The 27,332-nt window shown below is 38.1% G+C and overlaps 1 protein-coding gene across 13 annotated transcripts; it reads left to right on the top strand.

Moving 5' to 3' along the window:
* TRDMT1 (tRNA aspartic acid methyltransferase 1) lies at positions 1-27,332 on the top strand. 13 transcript variants are annotated; one of them, XR_004841249.1, is made up of 11 exons: positions 7,349-7,503; positions 7,616-7,725; positions 10,850-10,921; positions 14,363-14,428; positions 15,090-15,159; positions 16,040-16,123; positions 16,607-16,977; positions 20,990-21,047; positions 22,065-22,194; positions 24,293-24,548; positions 26,546-26,628. XR_004841249.1 is itself a non-coding variant. In XM_035889005.1 (10 exons), the coding sequence occupies exons 2-10, from the start codon at positions 7,670-7,672 to the stop codon at positions 24,406-24,408; spliced, it is 1,023 nt and encodes a 340-aa protein (XP_035744898.1). In that variant the 5' UTR covers positions 7,349-7,503; positions 7,616-7,669; the 3' UTR covers positions 24,409-25,405. The 13 variants fall into 13 exon arrangements, 11 of the variants coding, with proteins under 11 accessions (XP_035744897.1, XP_035744895.1, XP_035744896.1 ...); XM_035889005.1 differs by lacking the exon at positions 26,546-26,628 and having other exon boundaries at positions 24,293-25,405; XM_035889007.1 differs by lacking the exon at positions 26,546-26,628 and having other exon boundaries at positions 7,353-7,503; positions 23,603-24,383.

Below are 27,332 nucleotides of genomic sequence, written 5' to 3'. Positions count from 1 at the left end.
TTTGTCACGTGCTGGTGTGCATATGTGTGTAACAAATCTTTACTGAATATTATCTAGCTATGTTCTTAACATGATAATCGGTGTCTTGTGGATGTTTGGTCATGTGCTGCAGTAGTTAATAAATTATAATGCCAGATGTGATATCCTGTGGATGGCCACATAAGTAAGTGTCATTTGCAGCACGACAAATACTTAAAAGGGTGGGCATATTGAACCTTACAAGATTAACAGAATACTGTAAACTTTTATCCAAAAGATATACTGATTGTGCGATGTCCCAGTGGATAGTTACTGTGCATATGAAGGCTTGAGATCATACATCATCTTTATATATTGTGTAGTTTGGAGGGTGAAGGAATTAAAAATGACCCTTGTGTTATTTCCTGAAAGGGTAAATTTCCAAGCGTACTGTTTCTGAATTTGCTGAACGCAGCTGCATCAGTGTCAGTGCATGTTGTAATTTCTGTTCTTCTGGGCTTACATTTCACTGAGGAAATTACAATAAGTATGAATAGTGAGACTGAGATTCTCTTGTAGTGGTACCACCCAAAGCAGATGAAGGGAGTGTGTATAAGAGGAGACTTAAATTATAATTTTTGTAAATTACCCTGTGTAGTACTAAATGGTTAAATACCAACTGAACTTTGCAAAGTGGGTAGTATTTTCATTACAGTTAGTATAACTTTTTCAAATCTGGGTGCTTATTTTTCTGGGAAGCATGTGAGAACTCAGCCCATGGGTGTTGTGTTGTCTTGGAAAAAGTCCAAGCCATACACTTCTAGATGAAAGTCTTGTTGTGAGTGTTGTTAAAACCAATAATCAGGCAATTTGAATAAAAAGGGTTCTATGCAATTTGCACTGAATTAAGTGTTTAATGACAGGTTTATGAATATGAAACCAGTTTTGATGAATTGTATTGCATTCAGGAATATTGGTGTAGTCTGGCATTTTGATACTTTCTGCTGTTGTCTCTTTTTAAGTCTCTTAGACATCTGGATTCAGTTTTCTTGTACAGTTTATAAAGGAACAAAGTAAAGTGAAGGGGGATTCGAGTGTTTGCTTTTATGTGGAAATCAAACAGAAAAAAAGTGAATGTTCCTCTGTAAGTACTTTAATAATAGGGTTTCTTATGTGTTTTAGGCCTGTACGTGTACATGAAACCATGCTATTTGAAAATGTCTCTGATACAATTTTGTGGCTATCTTTTAGCAGATGGCATATTATTTGGTATGGAAATCTTAGAAGGTTTTTTTTTTCCATATAAATATGAAGCTTGAAAGCAAGCCCTCCATTTTGCCAGTGCTTTCATAAACCAAATACACAAAAGATGAAGATTATGTATGATACTTTATCTTCTTGGTATGGTTTCTAGTGAATGTATACAGCCAAGAGAAATAATAGGAACATGTAGAAAAGAGAGCATGTAATACTTCAGTGGCAGCACTCCAGGAAAGCTACTTGTTCTACAAAAGGGATTCTGCGGCTCTGGCAAGTTCTGGCTCAGTGTTGGTTCCTGGCTGTGTTATGTAGTCATTTTTGTGGCCAGTTATGTTTAGCAGAGCTGGTCCAACTTTCTACTTTTCTGTGAAATTGACAGTGTTTTCAATTGGCAAATAGGTGGCAAATTTTGTGGCAAATTTGCCACAAAATCTGATGCTGCCTTTTCTACCCTGAAGCCCTTTTTGGCTGTGATAGCATATACTTGAGCTTGCAGGATGAGAATGTTCGTTGTTTTGGTAGCTGTCATTAAAGTAGAAATGCATTTGGCGCCAAGTATTGGTTTTGAGATTGTCCTCTCCTACAGTAAAAATTAATTGAATTTTAATAAATTCACAGAAATTTATACTCTCTTATAAGTGTTTCTCTATTAACAGTACATAGAAGTTATTAGCACATAGTTGAATCAGGTTCTTTTTGACAGCGAAAAGAAGGCTGTTCCTGAATTTAGATTTCAGTCCAAAATTAAACAGAAAAACCCTGGGGATTGTCTAGCTCTCTGTTGTTACTCTAGCTGTAGATAATTCACCATATGCAGAATTTCTAGGTTTAGACTTTGAATGCTTTATAATAGTATTTTAAGCAAAGATATGCAAAACCATACAGTTTAGAAAGTTGAGCGTGATTAAGGTCAGAAGTCAGTGAGTCTGTTCATGTTCACACTTTTGAAGGATTGAGGCAGCTAGAGATGGGAGTGCATTTCTTCCTTCTTCCCACCCTGTGCTCCAAACTGCGAGATTTGTAAAGGTTGATGTTCAAATCATATATGTCTAAACCTATGATATTTTTATATATATATATATGTATATATAAAGAATACATTCACACACACACGTATAAAGTGCAGAGTTCCTGCAGTGAAAAACAGTGGTTTATTTTTAGAAAATCTATGGCTTCAAAATAATTTCCTTAGCAACTTTCCATCAAACAAACAGCCTGCTCTTCCTCATTCCCAACCAAAACAAACTTAAATTGGCTTATTAATTTAGGCAGTTTTCCCATGAAAACTGGGTTCCAGGTCTCTGCCACAAGCATTTGTAACCTGCCAGGTCACCGAAAAAAGTCTTCATACATAAAACGCGAAAGGACATCTTTTAAAAAGTACCGTAATTTTGCAGTGATACAGGTGGTAATATTTTTCCCCTGCAATTGTTATATTTCAATTTTACAGAGTAAGAATTTGAGTCTCTTGTACTCTGTTATCTCTGTTTATTCATTTTATTTGATTATCTCTGTGAATTGCACAGCATAATAAACTGGTGTGCATGATTACACTGAGCGTAGCTACCTCAGGGGGAGAGGCAAAGGAGACAAAACTGTCAAGCAGCTTTAGGATTCAGCACAATGCAAAACAAAAATATTGCTGGTTTGAGCCAGTTTTTACACCTAAACTCATTTTGATGTAATGCTTCTCTAAAATATAGCCCTTTGTAGCACAGGATGGTGTCAGTTGTGCTATAATGTAAATTTACATAGTTTATATGGCTGAACGTGAACAAATCCTGTACAAATAGAGCAGTGAAAAAAGTTGCCAAGTATCCTGCAGGAAGCAAGTATCCAGTTTACTGTTAGGTGTGTTGACTGTAGCCATGGGCAGTTCAGCCTTATCATTTCAGCCAAGAGCTGACAACTCAGAAATGAAATCTTTGCTCTGTTTCAAAAGGAAACAAGACTGGCAAAACATGTGACTAATCTTCCCTTTTCCATTTGTTTCCATATACCTGTTGAAATAGATAATTTTTCTGGCTCTGATTTTCCTATACACCGAGATCCACCAGGCTCTGCCCTTGGTGTATTTCATGTGTTCTGGTGACATTGATGATTCTTTTACAAAAGTAGAGTGGTGAATATAAATAGATCTATGTTAATTTTAAGGTCTGCTAGAAACACATGACAAAGGAATCGATTCTGAAGAAGAAAAGGACAGATATTGTAAGGTCAGAAATCTTATTTTCAGGGTTTGAGGATGACACCCTTTGGGTTTGTTTTTTTCCAAATCAGAAGCTAATGCATGCAGCTTGTCTTCGTCTCTTTCAAATGCTGCACCTTCCAATCATTACAGCAGTGGCCCTTTCACTCGAGTGACTACTACATAGCTGAAAGGGCTCGTAAGCATTGTGTATACAACAAAATAGAGACTTGGGACCCAAAGTTTGATTGCGGCCTCTTCAGGCAATTTAAATAACAGTTAAAGAGTTTCCACTATGTGGATCCTATCTGTTTTAAGACTCAAGTGCAAAATCAGTACTTTCCTAGTAGGATGATACAATTTGAGTTCACCTGCTTTCAGCCAAGAGAGAGTATTACAATCTAGTCTGCCTAAAAATAAGCTGTAACACCTCCCTCAGTAACTTCACCATCATGTCTGTGGCTTCCCTCTGAGCTTCAACATCTCTTTCAGAAGTGGAAAGTCTGGGTTCAAAAACATGTTGAGGAATATTGCAAATCAAGTATTCCGGCAGCTACTTAGCTTCACTTAGAAAATGTGTATTATTTTTCTTTAGTCTGCATAAAATTAAATTGTTTTCTGCGTAGATGTAATTCTCTTAAATGGCTGTGTCTTGAAAATTGGACATGCTTGTTTGGAAAAAAAGCCTCCAGAGCTGTGTCTGTTTCTGTATTGAAGTTCTGCTATATATTTTGGGGAGTTGATTTAACATCTTACTAAGTCAGCAGTTCAGGGGCATTTTCATATTCCTGAGTTGCTTTTGTGCCTTTTGTCAGTGGTGATAGTTAAACACGGTCTCGATTCTGTTTTTTTTAGATTCTGCTTTCAGTCTTTTTTATGATACATTCCTACAGTCATTTTCAAGTAATAAATATAAATGCTGTAGAAAAACAGACTATCACAGTTTGACATCAAAGTTATTTAGATTTCAGGAGAAGTTCTTCAAAAATGTTTAATTTTCACATTGTTTGAAATTTACACAAGCTTTTCTTTGTTAGATTGGATGTGTGAGATCTGCTTGTCTGTTGGAGCTCCTTCATGCGTTTCCAGGGTATTTCCACACAAATACGCTTAATCAGCTTTTAGAGGGAGTCTGTTCCATAACAGGAACTCCCAAGTGAGCCACAGCTTTTGAGTGAAAAGGAAGAGAAGCTTTGAAAAAATTATCAGGTCTCTGAATTGGGAAGAGAGGATGTCGGGTGGAATAATTCAAGAAAAGTTCCTGTCCCTTTTCCATGCGGGCTAACATCTCTGGTTTAGACTGAACATTGTATTGCAAGGGGATTCAATAAATTACTATTAGCTATGTGCTCTCTTTCAGTTTTTCCAGGCATTTGGGTCTGTGAAGTCCCTGTGATGCAAATCCCCAGTACTTCTTTTTTCTTGTGTGTATGCAAGGAGAGATTGGATTGATGTTAGTAAAAAGGATGAGCATCTGAACTGTGAGTTGTGAGAGAAAGCACACTGCCTGCCTTTCCAGTTGTTGTTTTTAAACTGTATTTTAATTTAGATAATAATTTGAGTTTCTTGATTATTTTTTTTTTTCTTCTGGAGTCCCTGGAATGCACACTAAGGATCAGCTGTCAGCACAACTTGTTTTAAGAATGGAAAGAATAAATGAGAAAAGCAGTCTCTTAAACAGTACTTGAAGTTTGTTCCCATTACTTGGATGTTACAGCTTTGTTTTAGGACGATGAAAGTGTTGGTTCTTGAATATACTTGTAAATTGAGACAGTTGACCTACTAAGGTGACGTTCTTTTCACGCTAGATGTCAGTGTTAACATACCTGTTCTGTAATCTCAGGTGTAGTCATTCTGTTGTCCTCGTGGATACACCTGTATTTAATACTTCAGTGACAATTTATGGTCAAAATGTCAAGACAGTAACTGCAAATAGTGATTTGTATGTTGACCCTTAATGCGCAGCTGTCTGTAAATCTTTTTCTTGTGAAACTCTCATTCTTTTTGCTCTCTATTGCACCAAGTAAAGCCAGGAGAACCAGGTTGGTCTTTGTTAAAATGTCTGCTACAATCTTTCCAATACCCGTATTTCTCTTTCATCTTAGTTTTGAATAAGATGGCCTTGAAAACCTGAGAGAGAGTAGATGGGTGATAACTGCATCACAAAAATTAAATCCACTGGGGACATCATTGTTGGTTTTTCACCCTCTCAAACTGTAAATAATTAGCTGACTAGCAGTAATTCATAAGATGTCTCGTAAGGTCATTTGTTAATGTGTTACTCGAGCATGTTGTGAGACTACTCAAAGGCATGTGGCTATTGGCCTTTCTTTTGGCTTACAACATTTTGTTTAAATCGCCTGTGTTTCCTCTGGGGCTTTGTAGTGGTGACCTAATGTAGATTTCCTGGTGGTTGAAACTAGTCTTGTTGTGGCATATGCACTCCGCCCCTCTCCTCCGATAAAGACCAGGGCTTTTAACACGGTGATCACTGGCTTTTCCTGCCTCATTTTCACGCCTTTAGTGCTTTGCCATGCCCCCAGGCATGTACACCCCTCCGTAGGGGGGCAGGAGAAGCAGGACCCCTCTGCCCACAGGGAGGGTCCACAGCTAGTGAGGTGCCTCCATTTGGAGAAGCTTCTGGATCGTGACCAATTATGGCCAACAGACAGGGTCCACGACTGATGAGGCGCCTTGGCTCAGAGAAGCTTCTGGATCATGACCAGTTGTGACCACAGCTCAGATCAAACCTGGGTATAAACGGCACACCGCTGAGACCCCCCTTGAGCGGTCTGCTCGGAGCAGCGGGTCTGTGTTCAAAGCCCCAGGGTTGGGATGCCACCTGAGGAAACTTCCTCGGATTGAGTGCCCTCACCTCCTTTTGGTGAGTGATTTCTTCCGGATATATCCTTGAGTGAGCCCTCACCTCGCCTCCCAGGCGAGTGATTGCACCTTCTGGGTACCCATGAGAGGGAGCGAGTTTCTCCTTTGTGAATGAGCGCATGCACGCGCACTTGGGATCATCATTCTTGTGTGTACTGACGTGCAGTAACAATACTCTGACTGGTGCCTCAAACCTGTTACGTGCTATATGTTATCAGAGTGTTGATTGATTTCAGTTTACCCCTTTCTCACTGGTTCTGTTGTGTGGTTTTGGCTGTTTTGTGAAATAAAGTTGTTTGAGGTCGTCCTTCATCTGGGTTTGTTTTAGCGTACCTCTGTGACACTTGCCTATGAGGAAGTACGGTCACTGTGTTCTGCCTGTGGCTGTAACAGGAACCACAGCCTAGCTTCCTGGGTAAAAAGCCTCAGTGAAGGTACTGTGGTTAGTAATAATAAATAGTGTGGCATGATGAGCAGTGGGTAATACACTGTTCTTTTTATGTCTTTAGGTTTTGTCAAACCTATTATTCTGTTACTCTATAAATTAACCGTTGCTTATTTACATTCTTTTTAGTGTATTTTTCTTTCAGGATTTTAACTGTCAGTATATTTGTTACACTGTGCTCTCTTCTTTTCCATAACACCTCTAAGTGTCCAGAAGCACTTCCTTTGATATCAAGAAAAGACGAGCTGCCAAATGTTGTCCTTCAAAGCACTTGGTGTTGTGGGGACCTTGAACCCAAAGGAGGGGGCAGTTCGGTTCAAGGCCCAAGGTTTTATTGGAGTAGAAGCACAAATGCTTTTCAGGCAACTTCCTAAAGTTTTATTGCAGGAGTAAACGTACCTCAAACTTATTTATTGGTGCCATTTTTTCACAATGAGAAGTAGTATACTTGTAAAATAATACATTTAGTTCTTACAAGTTGCCAGTGGCTGGAGAGTCTCAGGCAGTGAAGGGGGGCTCGGCAGGGTTGACTCAGGCTGCCTTTCTGTAGCTGAGGAACTTGGTGGCCAGAGGCCAACTGAATGTGGGTGGGGACGTTGTAGAGATACAGTCACACATAAGCTCCAAACAGGGTGCATCTACAAATTAAGAAGTGTGCAGTTAGCTTCCATTTTTAGATATATAGAGAAGGGAAGTACTGGCCAAATGGTTTGAAACATGGTATATTTTTTCATCTAGAGTTTTAATGGCAACCCAGCAGTTTGATCGTGTAATTTCCCTTTTATTTTTGAGCGTAGCTGTAATGCAGTTGAACAAATGTATTTTTCCAAGAGTTGTAAAGAGAAGCTGTGGTTTCAAATTATTATTTTTTTTAATTTTAGAAAGCTGCACATCTGCAGAAGTTGTTGCTGCTGTTGATGTGAACACTCTTGCCAATGAAGTTTATAAGCACAACTTTCCCAGCACGCCATTATGGGCAAAAACAATTGAGGTGAGTAATGAATTTCTTTTTTTGCTCTAGTCTGGCATTTGTAGATGTAAGTTGTCGTCACTATCCTTGTTACTAATAAGAGAAACAAAAAGATTTAATTTATGTTACGCAGTTTTACAATAACTTTGATTTCTTGTGCTGTGGTTGGTTGTTGAAGATAGCGGGATACGCACACTGCATCTTTCCCTGAAAGTCTTCACTGTTGCATCGAGAAGGGTTATGTGAATGTCAAGAGGAACGGTTGCCAGCAATAAAGGAATGACAAAAATCATATTTTTAGATTAAAAAACATATTTTCGTGTATCTTGAAAGAATTTAATTAAATTACTTGGAGGCATGCCTTTGGTTTGGAGTTATAGTTGAGCTCAGTAAAACACAAGAAAATATACTGGATGGACAGTCTTGCATTTTTTTGTGGGCTCAATAGATCAAATATTTTAGGAATTCTGTCCCTTTTCCAAATAATTAAAGAACAACTAGGTAAAATTGGCTTCTATTTTAATAATTGAGGAGCAAACTAGGCATGTGGGTTTGCCTGGATTTAGTTAGAAATTACTGTATACTTTCTAATCTTCTTTTACGGTTTTACAACATGACAGTAAAAGATACTGAATTTGTTCTAAGTCTCCAGACTTAAATAGGCGGCTAAAGGTTAGCTGCTTATTCAGCACTCAATAAATGATAGTTTAAAGTTTTATATGGGAAAATAGAAATATGCAGATTACAGTCAGTAAGACCTTCTTTACATTTATTGGAAAAATAACAGCTTTTGTCTAGTTTCTGTGGGCAGTGATGTTACGCTTGCTGTACAGATAGCCCTCAAAATATGTATGGTGGTGATTTCTTTGTCTAGCTCATAGTTACTTCATAATTATCCTTCTCTCCTCTTGGCCCCTTTGTTGTCGTTCTAGTGTTGCTTTAAATTTAGTCTAGAGGAACTTCTACCTGTGTAATTACTCTCTGAATGGAAATATTTTTGCAGAGTAGGGCTTTCAGCTATATTGTATGAGGGTTTTTTACTCATCAAAAACTAAAATAAACTTTACAGGATGCATTATTAGTGAGATCCTTGAGTTAAAACTCACAGTTTGGACCTGTAAAAATGACCATGTTAACACTTGAGCTACTTTTCTGTTCAGTTATTTTGTCCCTTGAGAAGATCTATTATTTTTTCAGCTGGTTTGGTGTTTGGTTTGGTTTTTTTTTTTTTATGTACAAAGACTTTATATCTGAATAATGATACTTATATTTGGACGAAATAACTCATTGGTATTTTGGTGTGATCTACTGAAAGAGCCACTCCACCTCTTCTGAAAGAATGAGTAGATAAACCCCTCAATACTATGTATAGATGCTCACATCATTAGTGGTTTTGATTTATATTCAAAGCAACCAAATGTGTATTTGCATTGTATGGTTTACTGAGGTAGAAGAGAAAAAAATTATCATGTCAAATGGAAGATTAGGTAGTTTTTTGCTAGGTGAAGCATATAGTTTTGTCTAAAACATAACTTGAGAGTTTCATACAGTTTACAACACTCAAATTCTTCTATTTTTTTCCTTATTCAGGGCATAACACTGAAAGAATTTGACAGATTATCTTTTGATATGATTTTGATGAGTCCTCCCTGTCAGCCATTTACAAGGTAGATATAGCACACTTTGGAGAAAAGTGAAGTTGTTACAATATGTACTGCTAAAGGAGAAATCTTTCCAAGAATGATGCTATGTGTGGTTCACCTGTGTATCTTTCTCTTCCTGAGCAACAATGTTGTAGCCCTACTCACCATGAGATTTACTGAAGTGGAAGAAATACAGCAATCTGAATCTTAAATCTTGATCACATTTCTCATAATGTATATTTTAATTCAGTTGAAATTAATTAAGCTTCTTACAGCACCTATTTTGCATACTGTATTGTTCCTCTTAACAGTGAAATTCAAAGATTTTGCTGTTTAGGAGTGCTTCCTTTCTCTTTAGATATCTATCTAACCTTTTCCTGGGGCAACTCCAGAAGGAGAATTGGAATTTCTCACTTCTGCCTGCGACTTAAGAGTAATCTGTTTTTATTTGTACTTTGAAAATCACATGTGCACAAAAGTAGTTTATTCTGAGGAATATTTCTATTTTAGGCAAGACTAGGAGGCTAATGGCTTTGAAATGATTTTGTGGATGGTATGGAGAAATATCTTGCTAATCAGGCACTGAACTTACTGAGATTAGATTCAAATTCATATAGTTTGACAGCAGTGACAGTGGAGGTAAGATTCTAGTAATTGTACACATGCAAACGAGTAGCTTCCTGAAAAATTCTGTTGATGGTGATGAAACTGCTTGTGTAAGAAAATATGTATCAGTGAATGCTCTAAGATTAAAAAGAAATCCCTCCAAAGTGGTGCTGATCTATAAAAATGTATTTGTGCAAACCTACAATGTATATAGGAATCATTCCTTCACAATTTTTTTTTTTTAGAGTACCGTGAAAAAATCTTTTTATGACTAATTAATTTAGAGACATGCTAAAACTCTTCTACCAAGGCTTTATTCTTTTTAAGAGCTAATACAAGTTTAAGTTAGAGGAACACAGGCCTGGAATTGTTATATTATGTTACCATTTTTATAACATACATGAGCTGTCTAGTTTAATGTTACAAAGTTGATTACAGAGTTATTCATATGGGGCTCAATACTGCAAAATGGTGAGCACTGAGGCTTTAATTCACAGAAATAATTTAATATATTCGATATAGAATAGCTGGGTATTCCCAGGAACTTCAGTGGGGTTTTTTTTTTTTTTGTTCTTTCAAAGCCAAGTATGTTCAAGGGGTTTGCTGGACAAGACCAGAATGCTAAATACTTTGCAGGCTGGAGAGTGGGTTTCATTACTGAATGCTTCGATTTTTAACCTTGCTGTGAGCTGATGGATTCCAGGGCTGACTTTCATTCCTTAGAGCATTTCTTAGGACACTGCCTCTGTGAGCAGGTCCTCATGTCCATATACAATGCTTTTGCAGAAGCCCTTTTTGAAACTCAAAGCAAAAAGTGTCAGCATTCTGTAGAAAAATGTAAGTCAAATGTCAGTCTGCTCCAAGTAATATACAGGTGTTTCTTTATTCTTTCCTAGAATTGGCCTGCAAGGTGATGTATCTGATCCACGGACAAAGAGCTTTCTCTATATCCTTGATATTCTCCCAAGGTATAAATGAACTTCTGCCTCAGTTTTTAAGCGTTTTATGTTGTACCGAGATGAGTCATCTATAATGTTTTACAGGGGTACTAGTAATATTGTGTTGTATTACTTGTTTGTTTTCACGTGATCATATGTAACTTAAATACTTGTATTTTACTAATGCCATTATCGTCTCAAAGTTAATGTTTATGCTTTCATTGTTTGGTTTTCCTTTTGTGTGTGTGTCTGTTTAAACTGTGGTTATATCATAAATGAAACAACTTGAGTTATCTATTTTCAGTTCCACATCAGACTTGCATTGACTTTATTTTCAACCAAGAGTAGGTAATGTAGTAGTTTGCTAATGGATGTCAGGGAAACATGAAAATTGTTTGAAATGCCAGGTTGAAAAAGCTTTGATTCAACTTTTAGTCACCTTTTGAATAGGTAACACTTGAAAGAGTTTCTTGAAATATGTTACTGACTGCACAATGCAGTACATTTTTGTCCCCTCCAATCAGCTCCAAGTAATTCTACTAGAATTTTTTTGGGAAGAGATGTATAGCACTGTAAGAAACCTTCCTGGGGAAGTGAAGCAAGCAGTTGCTTGTGGAGATTATCCAGCAGAAATCCCTGCTTCTGGATTGAGATGTCCACTGGGCACCAGTCGGCATGAGCTTGAGAATATACATCAGTTACAGTCCACCAAACATTTACCTGGCAGTCCTGCTTCTGCTGAAGACTGAGACAGCTGCTCTCTCTATTCCTTTTTTGGTTAATCTTGCTGTCAGAATTGGAGGAGGCTGAAGAAAGGTCTGGCAGGTGCTCTTTTTTCTTTTTTTCTTTTTTTAATGGATGCTGTCTGCACAGAAGGAAACTGGTACCAACAACAGGCTTTTGTTCAACTGCTGTTACAAGTGGGAGAAGAGGGTCTTCATCCTGCTTCCAGAAACAACTTTTCTGCAACCAGCAACGTTAAATGGGACCACCTCTTTGCCCTTGTCATCAGCAGATAGAGAACACAGACACAGAGGGCTGAGTGGCTTGGCTGGGATCACCTAAGAAATCTGTGGCAGAGGACACAAACCAGAACACAAACCAGATTCTGTAGCCTAGTAAGCTAGACAAATAGGTAAAAAGAAATTATTACTACTCCACTGCTTCTAGCAGAGGCACAAAAATAGGGAGGTAATGTGGATTTCCAAAAGTTGTAAAGATGTCTTTTCTGGAACAAGGAATGTAACTCAGTCCTCCGGACTGACCTTTCAAAATGATAAATTAAAAACAGCAGATAGTGTGTAAGTTAATAATTCATCAGAGTAATAGTACCTTTCTTATCCTTAAGGGAATCCTGACCTCAGTATTCCTTTCCATTAAACTGAGACACAGTTAAGAGGGTGGCTGCTTTTGGGACAGTGTTGTGCATTAATATGGAAATGTTGCTTCCTCGTTGCTGTGGGCTTAGCTGGATAAAGGGCAGAAGCTTTTCCTTCTCAGAACCAAAGCTTTAGACACTTCAGGACATACGGTTTTTGTCATGACCATGCAAAGGAGCTGGGCATGGCTGTGATACTTTATCTCGACACCCCATGAGACCCTGCTCATGTCCCTTATCTCTCTTGAGCAGGTTGTTTCCTGAGGCAGTGCTTAGTGTAAGCAGTCTGTAATACGTTCAAGATGGTGGCTTCTGCGGTTTCTTAGTTCCAATAGATTTATGTTTTACAAAGATAGTGTTTGTGTATTTTCTGGATATGACATGTTGCCAGACATTACGTATGGAGTATTTCAGCCCAAAAAAGGGAAATTCTTAATATAGGAATTATCCTTTGCAGTCTAAATTGGTACAGAGTGGGTTCAGCTTATGGAAACTATAAAATAATTTCTCATCCCTTGCCTGTTCCTCTCTTATGTCCAGCCAATGAAACGTTACTGAAATGAGGCTCAAAGATAGCCTGGGAAGACCAATATTAGAGATACAGGGACGACAATTTCAAGATCTGGGAGGGCCAGAGAAATCCTCAGAGCAGGGGGCAAACAAAGTCTGACTTAAATCGTCTGGTTACTGTCTGTTTATCACGTCCAAGCCATAACTGAGGGAAATCTAATGCTGAGACGTCAAAGTGCTACTTTTACAGACACATTTGTAATGTTAATACCTGCCAAGTACTTAACACATACTCTTTGTATAGTGATTACTTGTCTTGTGATCTGTTGATCCTGTATGAGCTCTTGCATTTCAGGCTATGCTCTGGATTCATTACTTTAAAAATAAGTTTCATAGTAGGTGATGATAATGTTGAACATGGGTAAACATACCAACAGAGATATTCTCCATTTCTCTTCAGGGAATTTGGCCGCTGCTGCTTTTTCCAGTTCAGATTTTTTTTTTCATTATTATTTTTAGTATTTTTAAATTTGACATAGTAGCTGACATTTTCCAATTTCTTGTGAAATGTTTCAGTTCTTTAATTCTTCATGTGCATGTCTTTAATTGATGGTAGTTAAGAATGTGCTAAAACAAATTCTGCTGTGATTCGTACCAGTGGAAATCCAAAGTCACTGACTTAAATAAGCATGGAGCTGCTGTCTGGTGGCATTGGCGTCCTGTTTCTATATGCTGTTCTGAGATCCCAATGTGTGGTGGACATACTATGTCTATGTTAGCCTTACTAGAGAATTAATGCTAGGGAATGTTCCCAGAGACTTGAATCTCAATCATCTGTGCTTCTAAAATGTTAGAATGGTCCCTGGAACAGTTTGGGCATGTTACTTTCTCCAGAGATTTAATATGCTGGTTTTGGAATGAGCCTATTTCCAGACCTCTGCACTGATCTTGCTAAACCTCAGGCACCTCCTTCCCCTCCCCCCATCAAAATGAAAAAGTTAAGTATAGAAAATTGAGAATGTCTGCATTTTGAGCTCTAAACATGTCATATTTCTTAAAGCAGTTAGATGAATACTGGTTCTGATGTGTTACCGCTAACATCGGATGTGACATTTTGACATTGATTTTGGGTTTAAGCGCTTTAAAACAAAAGTTTTCTGTTCCATGGCTAAGTAGGGATGTTTTTTCCCCCAACAGTTATCTTTCCTATTACAAACCCAATCTGTTGAATAATAATATTATGCTTTAGGAAATGAACATTGATAAGCATTTTCAAAAGTACACGCACAGGGTACAGGAGGGTACAGCAGTCCATCTGAACATAAGTGGGTTTTGTTGTTATAATGCCAGCAGTCCACGTTTTTGATTCAGTTGGGAATGAGTTGATCTAGGCAACCTTGAAAGTTGAGGTACATTTTTTTAAGGATGCTAAACTTTAACAGCTAGCATGATGTGAAAATACTTTGATCATTCTTGTAGCTAAACAAATCTGTAGAGGAATGTAATGTAGTTTATATCGCATCCTGATACTTTGATTTGTTGATCTTTTTTTTTTTTTTTTTTTTTTTTTTTTTCCCTTGTAGGCTCCAGAAGCTTCCAAAATACCTGCTTCTAGAAAATGTTAAAGGATTTGAATCCTCTTCTGCCAGGTAAAGTCTTAATTTATGTAGGTTTCAGTTTTCGTAAAGGACATTTTCTTTAGAAGGGAATGGTTTTTCTATATTCCAGCCTCGTGCAGTCTGCATGGAATAGAAAAGACAAGTCTTTCTAAGAAGATTTCCGTTTCAGTGATTTTTCCATTGTTTATAAAGTACAGTCCTACCTCACTGTTATTATCAAAGCTACCAATTTTTGTCATCCCTTGAGTTAGCCCTTTTGTTAAGCCTACCTGATACCATGTATGTGAACAGAGGGAAGTAGTGAGCTATTTGTAGTGATTTTAATCTCCTGTTTTATAACTCACAATAAAGAGAATGCCTTGCCCTCTGATTATTTCCTTGTTGACATGCTGTAAGTAATGTCCTAGAGATGCAATTTTTTGAAGGCATGTTTGCACCAAAGTAGGGTGAGATACCTGTGAATGTGTAATAGTCATTTTTGGCTGCAGTAACACTGAACTTCGTATGTTGTCTTGTCAAGTTCAGAAGCAGATGACTTCATATCTGTGATTCTCTGTCCAGTTCTTTCACTGAATGTGCTGAATGTCTTCGTACTTAAGGTGTTGCATTTAGTGTGCTTTTAGTTACAATAAAAAAGGGCCTAAAGGTTGTGTGAAGGGTGTAACTGCTTTTTGATTCTTTTCACTGCCAGAAATGAACTTTTGCGAACACTAGAAACATGTGGATTTAAATATCAAGAATTTCTCTTGTCTCCAACATGTGTGAGTACTAAAATTTCTGTAACATTATTTAACTTTTCAAACTGTACTGAGCCCAAGAACATTTGAAAATGATCTATTGTATGAGAAAAGAGAGTCTTGCCCAGAGCTGAAGATACTCTTCTGAATGAGAAAGCCACCTGGCATGGCTTCTGATTCCTCACCAGTATACTGGCATAATCATACTGCTGTTATTGTTCAGATCCTCATCCCATATTGCTTTGCTACCATTTGGTATTTTTTAAGAAGGCACGAATTTACACCATGACCAGGAAGGTAGTTTTCCCTGCAGGAGCCTCATTGCTTCAGAAGTGCTGATGCCTGTGAATTTTGCAGCACAGAAAATGTGACCCTGTCATTTGTGGGAGGAGGGGCTTTGTTTGCATGTTTCCCTGGCAACTGAAAAGAGAGTTGAGAGAGATTTCAGATTGTACAAGACTAAATGGAATCAGTGAAGTACTGTGTAGATCTGAGAGAAGCTGATAGAGAGTAGCTTGAAAACCAGCTGTTCAAAAAGGCAAGGAGACACCTTTTGATTTTTTTATAGAAAACAGGTAGTACTTGTCCCAAGAAATCGTGATTCATGTAATTTTTCTTCTTGCCTTGTGTAAAAGTTTGTTTACATTCCTGTTCATTTACAGAGAAAGTAAACCCCATGAGGTTCAAAGAATAATTCCCCACTTGTTTCCTTGAAAATACCTAGGTATGGAAGTTATAAGTGTTTAGGTGTTATTGATTAATACTGATATCTCTGAATTCGACAAATATATTATTGGGGCATAGTTCTATTACTGTATATAATGGTAGATAGCTTGTATGACACTATAGGCCACTTTTTCTCTCTTTATCACATGAACTAAAGGCTTGTGGATTTTGCTTACAGCTTGGCATTCCCAATTCTAGGCTGCGGTATTTTCTCATTGCAAAGCTTCACCAAGAACCATTTTCCTTTCAAGCTTCTGGTCAGGTGAGTCTGTTAGTGTTACCTGAATTTGCTTTTTTTCATGAAGATTGAGGGTTACATTTCAGTTTAGTGGTGTGTGTTGAGGCATGGAGAGAGACATAAGTGATATCAACAAAAAGCTAAATTCTGTCTTTCAGCCTGGATACTGAATTTTCTAAGGACTTCATGCCTGGGCCTTAGATGGCTTTAAACAGTTGGGGGACAGTAGCCGATAGTGGGCTAGAAAACAATGCATTCTGCTACCATTTTCACACCCTTAGAAGGGTCTTTTTGTAAAGGCAATTATTTGCAGTTGTTCCTGACATCATTGCTGGTAGCTCAGCAAATCTCGATGCTAACATTTTTTGGAATCTTCATGAAAGTAACATTGAGTGGTTCACTTGCTTTATTCGGAGCATCTCTGAAAGGATTTTTACTCACTGCGGTCTTCTGTTAAGTTGTTTATCAAATGCAGTTCTTCAATTTTTTCTCACAATTTGTTCTTAGATATTGACAAGATTCCCAGATCAGGATCTAGAAGACTTATTGAATGACAAAGTCACTGACAAAGTGGGTGAAGCTAGTTCTTCCTTGTCTTCTGAAGAGAAGAATCTGGATCGAAACATTGCCCCTGATTGCAGCAGCAAGAAGAGTTTACCAAAAGGGCCCTTTCTTTTTAAGCTTGAAACAGTTGAACAAATTGAAAGGAAACATGGTCAGGACAATGATTCCTCTATTCAAATGCTAAAGGATTTCTTGGAAGAGGAAAATGAAGAGATGATTCAGTATTTCTTACCACCAAAGTCCTTATTGCGCTATGCTTTCTTGTTAGACATTGTTAAGCCCACCTGCCGGAGATCCACATGCTTTACAAAAGGGTAAGTTGCAAAGAAAATGTCTTGCTGAATTGTGTCCTGAAATTTTAAGTGTGTTTTTACTTGTGTACTGTAAAAACAAGGAAGACCCATTTCATCAAAATAACACAGGCCTCTGGAAAAAAAAAAAAAAGTCTCCTTATATAGTGTGCTTCCTGGTCCAGTGGAGTGCCAGCATGAGAATCTCTCTGGCAGAACATCGTGTGCCACCTCCAAAAAGGCATTCACAAAAGACAGTGCCATTTGTTGTTGACCTTCACAGAAGCTTAATTACCCCTGCGGAAATATGGTTCCAGTAGACTGGTATAGTACTGATTCATTAATGAATTTTTTTATATTGCTCAATGAAGTTACAAAGTGTCATGCATGACAGATCCATTCCTCATTAAAACTGTCTCCACTGTACATTTTATTGATTTCTTGGATTTTTCAGCTGTGTAGGTCATAATAGCTGTGAATTGGCCATATGTCATAAAACCAGTTAGGTTGCTGCATTACAAATCATATTTGATGGAGCAGAACATCAGTGCTTTTCTGTGTAGTAGTTTTCTGATTTGTACTTTGCAATTTTAAGTTTGACTGCTGGAGGTTGCTAAGTGTTCTGAAACCCTTTAGACAGTAAGGAGCTTGTCCACTGACTGCATTTGTATTGGAAAATGCCAGTTGGAGCCTGGAAGTTTGTGGGAAATGTTAATATTGGTGAATTTTTCAAATTAGATTTTTTTTTTTAATTCTCAGAATATTTCAACAAAATGGCTTAGTTGGTGAGTTAAAGCTAATTATAACTTTTTTTTTAATTAGTAGAAATTAGACTGCCAGATTGACAGAGTTCCTGCAGATTTTGTGATTTCAACTTTCTGACGATAGCAAAAAGCTGAGAAGAGAAAGAACTTCAAAAGTTCACAGGAAAGCCCTTCCCCCAGCTCTCATGGACGTACGTCTTTTCTGTCCTCGCTCTTTTGAGTTGCGGGGGACTCAGCATCTCATGGGACCTGTTTCTTACTGGAATAGTTGAATAAAAACCTTAGGCCAGAATGATCTCTAATGTATCTCATATATGCCTTAAGTGTCATCAAAACTAAATTGGCCACTTGTGGTTTCATTAGAATACATCATGGTAGTTTGTGGTCATGTTTATCAAAATCACACTGAAGGAGGCTCCTGAGTAGTTCAAATGAAGTCTTTATGGTGGGACATCTGACACGGAACATGATTGGTGCTCTTCTGGTGATGTGCAAGGAGCCAGGCCAGATCGTTGTGGTAGTTCTTCTTGGCTCAAAATGTAGGAATCTGATTTGCTGTCCTTGTTCCCTTTTTTAAGAGCTTTTGGGAAGGAAGGTTTCCAACATCATTCTCAATACAGTCATATAATTTACAGCTGTGCATTAAGAGAAGGATTCTAATTACATCTCGGGCTTCATGCAGATCACGTTCTGAGGCCAAGAGTAAGTTGCTGCTGTATATGTTGCAGGAGTTCTGTTTTTATGTTTCTCTGAAGCATTAGATTTAGGAAAGTGGACCCTGAATGGAGCAGAACAGCACTCCAAGTAGTACAGAGAATCCCTCTGCTGAGATGCCTGTCTGATGTTTTTCTTACAAGTCATACTGATCATTAGCTTTGAGACTAAGAGGAAAATTTCCCTCAGTTCTGATTGATCTTTAGGTATTTCCAGCAAGGTTCATGTGATGAGGATAATCTGGGTATGCCTTCTCCAATCCTTGCTAATTCAGGGACCTCAAACACAGATACTTTGTAAGTGCTTTTTGCCTTTCTGCCTTTGTCATACCAGTATGTTTTCTGAAAGGCTTTGGTGGAATATAGGACAAAATATAACAGCCCATGTTGCATGAGAGATCTAGCAGATGGGCATGTGTTTCCTTCTGACCTTGGACTCCTAGGCAACTGGAAAATGATTGCCGGGTTCCTTAAGACTACAAACGCCATGGTTTCTCTTAGGAGTATGTTTGTGGTGACTGAAGTTGTGAGAGGAGAATGTCCATTTTAAAAGACAGCAAATGAAAACTACTTCTTCAGATATAATCATTCTGGACTTGCTTGTAAGTTTTTGATATGCTATTGACAAGAGAAGCAATGCCTTTCTGAAATAGTGTAATATTAGTTCTAGAAACTCTCTTCTAGTGTTGTGAAAATTACCTTTTTGTTAGTCATAATACAGAACATGGTATACCCAGAAATAATATGTGAATGAAACGAAGAGGTTTTTTTGAAAGCTTAGAGAAATAAAGAGGTAGGGGGGAATCTTGAGTCAGATGAAAATTTAAGACTGTAATTTCTTAAGCCAACTTCTTTCATTATAACTGGTAATGAAATGTCTGAAAATCAATGCATCATTTTTTACTGTGGTAAAAATTCCCATCTTTAATTATGTTCCGAGTCTAAGGTAGTAGTCAGCAGCTGCAATAATAATTAATAACTATCCAGCTAACATTGGCCATCTGCCCACATTTGTGTTAAAAAGCCAACACCCCCCACATCCCCAAACCACTTTTACACCAACTGGATTTTTTGTGAGGAGTTCTGTACTCTAGTGCCAATTACTTAGATTGGAGAATTTTATGTAACATGGATCCTATTAAAAGATTCTTTCCCCCAATAAAACTCTAAAATACCACTTTCAAATTTATCCTCACTTATTTATTTTGGCTCGGATATATTCATCTGAAATACAATCAGATGCTACATAAGAAGATGATCAGGATACCTCAGTGCTATGTGTGTTACATTGTTAAATGTGGTTATGAGGGAATTTTCAGAATGCAGCTAACCAATTAAAGGTGATGTATTTACAACATAGTTCAATTCCATGTGTTTTTAATCTGTATCAGTTTTAGAGCCTTTTGTTCTGATCCTAAGGAAGATTTGCAAGCACTTTATTTTAAAATGAGTGTTGCTCTCAGTGATATTGGCAGAACCACTCGCAAGCTTTTCCAACTGAAGAAGAAATTCTCAAGATTGAGCCCTACTGGGTCATTGTGTCTGCTGAAGGGAGAGTATCCCTTTATTCATTGTGGATTTACAAAGGCTTGAAACAAAAATTGTTCCAGTGCCTTGCTGTAGAATGGGCCTCAAATGGAGCAAAAGACTTTTATAACTGTCCTTTCAGATGCACAGATAAAACTAGAGAATAGTATGTGTTCATGATTGGTGCAGACCACATCGCTCTAATGCGGGGAATCTTCCAAAGTTCTTCCACCATGCAAAAGCCATGTGTTGACTTCACTCAGTCTCTTTCTGTTCAGGATGTTCAAACGCTATCATAGTTATACTAGCAGAGCATGTTTCTGAAAGCCCATGATTATATTTAAATGATAGCCTGGAAGAGACTACAGAGTAAACATATTGTTATGCAATGAACCACAAAGCATCCAAAAAAGCTATCATATGGTTTTAGAATGTAATTTTGCTTACTGCTCAGTTGGATTTAATTTTTTTCTTTCTTTCTGCTTTTTCTTTCTTTCTTCTACTGCTCTGTGTAGATGCCTGGCCACCCCCCATCCCTTCCCTCTGTGGAAAATCCACAAGCAACCAAAATACAAACCTGACTGAACCACTTTGTTCCTAATGGATTGATATAAAAGCTGGAGGCTCACACTAATGGTCCTCCTTTGAATACAGAGAGACAATTTGAACCCCTAGGACCATTTGGCCTTTAACACATTTTCCCTTAATGTAAAATTGGCTTCTGCAATGCAGATAGCCCTTTCTGATGATGCTACGCTTGAATTCCTTGGCCTTGGACAGTTGCCTTATGTAAGGCATTAGTGTGGCTAAACCCATGTGTGTTGATTGCAGACTCATCCCCAGAGAGCGTGTTCAGAGGCTACTGTATTCCAAGGGTTAGCATTGTTAATAACAAGGCCTTTTACTTATCTGTCCAGGAGGCGATTCGTTAATCAAAGCAAAGGAACCCAAGTAACCTCCCTGCATCTTTGTAGTTGTCAGTACTATGAGGTCCAATGAAAATACTAATTTAAGATTGTTATTGTTGTCAAGGTATGGACACTATGTAGAAGGGACAGGCTCAGTTCTGCAGACAGCAGTAGATGTACAGGTAAGAATGTGTAGACTAACATACGAGGATGACTTGTTCTAAAACTTGTTTTTTTTCTGTCTTCTGCTTTGTTATTCTGAATAAAACTTAAAAGCTTTTTTGTTATAATACATTTTATGACAACTGAGTTTCTGGTTGATTTATTTTGCGTTCCTAAACAACAGTTTATTTAAATCAAGATTGTATGTGTGCGTCTTTCTGTGGAGAATGAGAGTTGCTATTATTTTATTATCTGTAGTGTCATACAGGGGTTTCACAGGGGTATGTGAAAACATTAAAAGTGACTAATTGTATGGAAAAACTACAGTACACTGTTGCGAATCTAGGGCCATTTTTTGTACACAGATGATTCAGTAAATACTGTCAAATGTTTAGCATGTTTGAGTTTCAAAAGTATTATTTATCTGGGAGGATATAGTATTTTGAAAAGTGCTACTGTTGATACTAAGTTCACCACAAAGTGGTGTTTTGGCATTGGGGAAGGTAAAAATAAACATATTGGTGAATCATCATTCAAAGACCCTTTTCACAAAGCCTGTTCTGTACACAGGCACCACCTCCTGCACTCCTGTGCTGTTCACTAATATCATATGGCATTTCGTAAGCATAAGAAGAATACAACTTTAGAACTCAGGATAATCTCAAAGAGAATGTATTAAAAGAGCTACATCCATACAGCTTAATTTGTGTGGATGGTCTGCTGTTGAGTTATATTGTCACTTTCCTGTCACTAACAAATGTTTATAGTCCTCTGATTGCTTCATTAAGTATTGGTATAACTTGTAACTGGAGGAAGAAATGGTGAATGCCCTCATGGCAACATTGACTTCTTTCTTGCAAGTCCATGGGTTGAGATACTGGCTACAAAAATAAAACACCAATCATACTTTCAAGCAAAACGCGCTGTTGTCTTCAGCACTGTGATAATCAAAGAAATATTCTGTTAAGATGTGGGTGTTAAATTTTACATATTCAACCTGCATTGGTGATATGTGTTGTTTCCGTTGTTCTTCATAGCTTGAATCAGTGTTTAAACACATTGAGGAGTTGTCAGAAGAAGAGAAGCTTATGAAATTGTCAACACTAAAACTGAGGTACTTTACCCCGAGAGAAATAGCAAATCTTCATGGATTCCCTCTGGAATTTGGTATGTGCTGCAAAGTACCCATTTCTTTATCATTCTTCAGAAGTGCCAAAGTAGTTTTTTTGCTGGGGCCTCATCCATGCTTTTTATTTTGCCTTTTTTTTTTTGGACTGCTCAATTCTTATGATTGATTCTTGTTATTTGGCTAACTCTGAATTTCTCTGAATTTCCACTAGTTTTTTGTATTTTATAAGAGCCAGCTTCTGTGGTTAGGTTCATCTTCGTAAACTAAGAAAAAAGCTTTGGCATGAGAAATGTTCTATTACTGAATAGCAATGAAGGAATACCTTTGTTTAAAGTTGAAACTATTTACTCAGCAGCCAACATTACTCACAACTATGGTAAGTCAACATATCCTGCCAGTTTAGGAGGTCTGTTGGTGGTTCTCAGTGTTTGAGCTGCTTGCTTTCTCCCTTCCACATGTTTGCAGCTGCTGACAGAAATGGAATTTCAGAAGATACAGATGGTTCTTTGTTCAGGAGTAACCAAACTCTTCAGTTAATGATCTTTTAAGTCATCCCTGTTTTCTAGAAAAGGCAGTCCTAGCCCTTGGTCAGTTACTTCATTATCTAACCATTTTTGTGGAGAAGAGGGAGTCAAGGAACAAGACTCAGCAATACCAGTACGTTGGACACAGGTCAACCAGAATTACGCCTGAAATAAATTCACCAGAATTCCCCTTGTGAAGAAAAGCAGGCAAGAAAGTGTAGCTGTTACTACCTTCTAAGGAGCTTGGCCTGCTGCTGTCACATCAGATCAATTTACTGTCTCTCAGCAACACAAGCATCCATAGAACAGGACACCACCAACCTTGAGTAATTTGTTACATTTTTCTTTGACTTCCTCAGTGACTACTGAGTTCTAAGGAGTGCTAACAGTTTTTATATATTTATTTCTTTTGTAGTTTTAGTTTGTTTTCTCATTTATTACTTACAGTTATATTCAAAATCACTACATTCAAAGAACATTATCAAGGTTGCAAAGTCAAATGTTAGAGTTGCTGAAACTAAGCTTAATTATTTAAGAGTGTTTGCAGGAGCGTGCTGCGTCGAGTTACATGCCAACATGCGGGATTTTTTCATTACTTAGTCTGTTCCATATTGCTGTAGGCTGATGTAAAGAAACTTGAGCTAAACAGGGATGGATTGGGCTTGTGTAGGTTTATCGTGGTATTCAAGATTTTTTTGAGCACAGAATTGCCCATTTTCTTTTTTTTTTTTTTTTTTTTAAAATACAGCTTCTGTTTTCCAAATGTTAAATCAGTCTTTGCAACATCACCCGAGAGGTGTAGTAGGGTTAATACTGCTTGTATTTTACAGAGGGAGAACCGAGACAATGGAGAAATTTATGTTTAGAAGACTCCGTTAATTTAGGGTGATCAGTTTGCGAAACCTGACCTTTACTATTTCAGAGTGCTTGGAATGATGCCATGCCTTCTCTGTTCAGAGCTCATCTTCAGGCACAGCTGTGACCTTCAATATTTTTGCAAACCAGAACTGAACTCTCAAGACAAATCAGGCTTCTGAATTTGAGGAGCATCCAGATCATCGCCATCTACAAAGTGCTCATTGAGCAAACTTGTCTTTTGTCACCTGGGAACTGCAGAGGGAGGGATACGGACAGATTCCACCTCTTGGAGGGCAGTACCCTCCTGCCTTAATCATGGGACCTTCTTTACAGTTCTTGCAGTTCCCTGCCTCGCTATACTACTTTGCCAACTTCCACAACACATAAAAAAAGCCTCTCTCATCCAGTGGCTTCCTCTCACATATACTCCTGATTCATAGGTGGAACAAGCTTTTCCCAGTGCACTGAGTCACAAGTCTGACATTTCCTTTGTGTTTAATCTAAGACATTTCCCACTTTGTTATTCAGTTGATTGAAATCTTTGGTGAATTTAGGTGCTATAATCTAAGTTTCTTTCAAGGATCTGCAAGCTATGATTATTTTTTTTTTTTGAAAGTTGCTATATTTATGGCTACAGCAAAGGGTGTTTCCCACTGACAGCATTTCTCCCATGTTAAATTTCAAGTCATTATTGTGAAGTGTCTTATCTTCAGAGAGAAATGTGCTATAATTTCTCTGCTCCTTTGTTCTGTAGTGACAGCAACATTTGGGCTGAAATTTTCAACAACAGAAAGCTTGGAGATGTACCCACTGCAAATATGTTGTTGGTCCAAGAAGCTAAAGAATGAGAAAACTATAAGCTGCAAATGAAGTGAAGAGAATGTCAGGAAGCTTTGTAACAGATGCTGTTACTAGCTGCAGCTGCAGTGTTATCAGAAGAAACATGATTGTGTCCAAATGGTTCTGTATTTTGACAGATTGATGGCCTTTCCCAATACATGAGGGCCGGAGTTAGTATCATTGTCCATTCTTAACATTAACTGATTTATTTGTGCTTTTAACATCTAAATGTATAAATAGTAATTGCACTATAGGTCAATGAAATACTGCAGTCATTTGTCTTAGTCGCTGCTGTGGGTCCTGCAGCAATATCATTAAAAGCGATCAGAGCTTTCTTGCACCTGCGACCTGCTTTCATGAGGGTGATGTCAGGATGCCTTTTCCATTTTTCCTGTTAGTGATGTACGTAAGCTATTGGGAGACAAATGGCAGCCTAGTGGAAAGCCACACAATGTGGTAGTGCGTGTTGCCAAGACGGCAGCATCAAGTAGCATGCATGACCTAAATGATACAGTGAGAGCTGTGTGGCAAGTGCCAGCGGACTATGAGTTGTTAAATCTGTCCTTCTCACGTAGGCTGCTCTTGAGCCAGGAAGAAGATAGAAAGTACAAGATAACGTTAATGGGCAGATGGAGGAGGCTTGGGATAAAGGAAACAGCGAGCCCTGAAAATTAATTCAGGCTTTCAGTTGCCAAGAAGCAGAAGGAGAAACTCTGAAACTTTCAGGGTTCAGATAAGCTTCTTGGGCTATAAGTGCACATGTGTGTGCATAAATGCGTATTTGTTTTTATATACTCTTTTAAAATGTTTAGATTCTGTACCTTATTCAGTGATTTAATGTGAAAACTCCATCTAAGGAAGTGTGTGGGGGAGTGCAAGTGATTGTTCCAAAGAGAAGAACGGTTGCCCAAATGTGAGTGCCAGGAAGCTGGGCAGAGTGGATGGAGCTGGCAGAAGATGTGTTTACCAAAGCAGTCCACATTTGAGGCATTAATAACTGGCAGAGAAGGATGGAACAACTCCTCCCAGACACCTCCTCCTCAGCTTTCCACCCTTGGCTCAGCAACTGTCCAACCATGTTCTCTCCTGAGCAGTCCCTGGAAGAGGATTTTTCTGAAGTCCTGTGAAAACTTCAGAATATATATATCGCTGCTTGCACAAACAATGTGTGTATGCATCAAAGCTCTTCTGGCTGATGATGACCTTGGGCTCAAAGTTAGGTTTTCTTTTTAGGGAATGATCAAATAATTGAATGTGATTGAGTTTCAGCACGTTAGTAAATGACCGTAACGGTTGAATCCCCACCGCTGTTCGTCTTTCACTCAAGTTGAAGCAAATGCACTTTAGTTCACAGCTGGAGTAAGCTAGGAGTGCAAGCAAGGACAGTTAAAGCAGACCAGTGGGCTGTTGCAGCTTCTTCATTCTCAGAGGCTTCATCACCTTTGTACACTCAGTACAAAACACAGCCCTTTCACAATACCTGGATCAGTTTGTTTTTTTGTTGGGCCTCCCTTCTTTCTGCCTTCACTTACCATGTGAAGGACATTTCAGATGCTGTCTTTATTTCTGAGTGCATTTGACAGGGTCAGCATTGAATTACATGGGAAATTGTTCAGCTGCTTGATTGCTCACTGAATAAGCCTTGCTCAGAGCTTAATCTGTACTGGTGGGATATTGCACTGCAAGAGAAATCTGATTTGCCTCAACTGGTTAGAGGGGCTCAGACTGGAAGTACAATATAAAGCTTATTGAGAAATGCAGTTTAGTCCATCTGTGGAATCATTGCATTTTCTTTCTGCTGTGGCCACGTTCCTCTCTGGATGTTCTCTGGAGTAGTGGTTGTGCAGTGCTTTAGGTGCTGCTGCTCCTCCCTGAGACTGCTGGATGAAGAGAAGGTAGATCGGCATTACTCGCACCACCGAGCAGTGCTTTGAGGCTTCTGTTAAACCTTAGGGTTGGCAGTACTGCTCATGGAAGAACTGATCCAAACCCATTGAAGTGGTTGGGAATTATTTTTGTAAATTTGTGAATTTTGGGGGGGTGGGAGGGTTAACCCTCCTGCAATCTGTGATAACTTCATTAAGAACTGTTCGCTGAAAAAAAAGGAGTACACTAAAAGCTAGGAACAAACCCGGACTAACGACGATGCACTATGTTTCTGTTTTAGGCTTTCCTGACAAAGTAACAGTAAAGCAACGCTACCGTCTTCTGGGAAACAGCCTCAATGTACATGTGGTGGCAAAACTGATCTCCATTCTACTTGGATAATTTAGAACCTGAATCTGATGAGTATGGACTTGCGACAGGAAATAATTCCATCTTTCAGGACTTCCATCTTTCAGGACTTCCATCTTTCAGGACTTCCATCTTTCAAGGGAAAACTGATGGCAGCTGAACAAAAATCATAGCTTACCAAAGTACCTGTCCTGACATTTTGCTGAATGGCTCTGATATATTTTTAATACCTTGCTTTTATGGTGGATTTGCACTGTAGGGGTGTTCTAAATAAATGGAAGTTTCCAGGACTTGCTGTATTTAAATGTTCTTTTTTGTTTGCAAATGAAAAAGAGCAGCATTTACATATACCTCAATGAAAATGGTTAAGACTTGCTTTATTTTAAAAGTGTTTTCTCAGTACAGTATAAAGGCTCTAAGTGTCAAAGCTGTTTTAATTAAGTGCAGAGACCAAGTTCTACATGTAAAATGTCTTCATCTGTAAATATCAGTGATCCATTCTTAAATGATTTATGTATATAAACTCTGAAATTTTCATGTGTTTTTTGTAGCTAATGAAACTATTAAATTCAGTATTTTGTATACAATTTTTAAGACAACACAGTGTCATCCTTAGTTTATGGTTGTCTCATCCTCTCTAAATACTTGTAGGTTTCTGGAACCCAACTGTATCTCTCTGGAGTGATTTGTTTAGGTGCAGCTGAATAAAAATATTTCAA

The sequence above is a fragment of the Egretta garzetta genome, unplaced genomic scaffold (assembly GCF_000687185.1).
Source record: "Egretta garzetta isolate BGI_Z169 unplaced genomic scaffold, ASM68718v1 scaffold641, whole genome shotgun sequence".
Taxonomy (NCBI): Eukaryota; Metazoa; Chordata; class Aves; order Pelecaniformes; family Ardeidae; genus Egretta; species Egretta garzetta.
The sequence above is the reverse complement of the archived record's forward strand: the minus strand, read 5'-3'. Positions and strand labels throughout refer to the sequence as shown.

Bases quoted from the DNA above. Each gene is read 5' to 3' on its own strand.
- TRDMT1 (XM_035889004.1), top strand. From the start codon at position 7,670: ATGAAGTTTATAAGCACAACTTTCCCAGCACGCCATTATGGGCAAAAA. The intron at 10,922-14,362 runs GTATAAATGAAC...TTTCCCTTGTAG, and splicing joins ATCCTTGATATTCTCCCAAG to GCTCCAGAAGCTTCCAAAAT. The intron at 16,124-16,606 runs GTGAGTCTGTTA...ATTTGTTCTTAG, and splicing joins CCTTTCAAGCTTCTGGTCAG to ATATTGACAAGATTCCCAGA.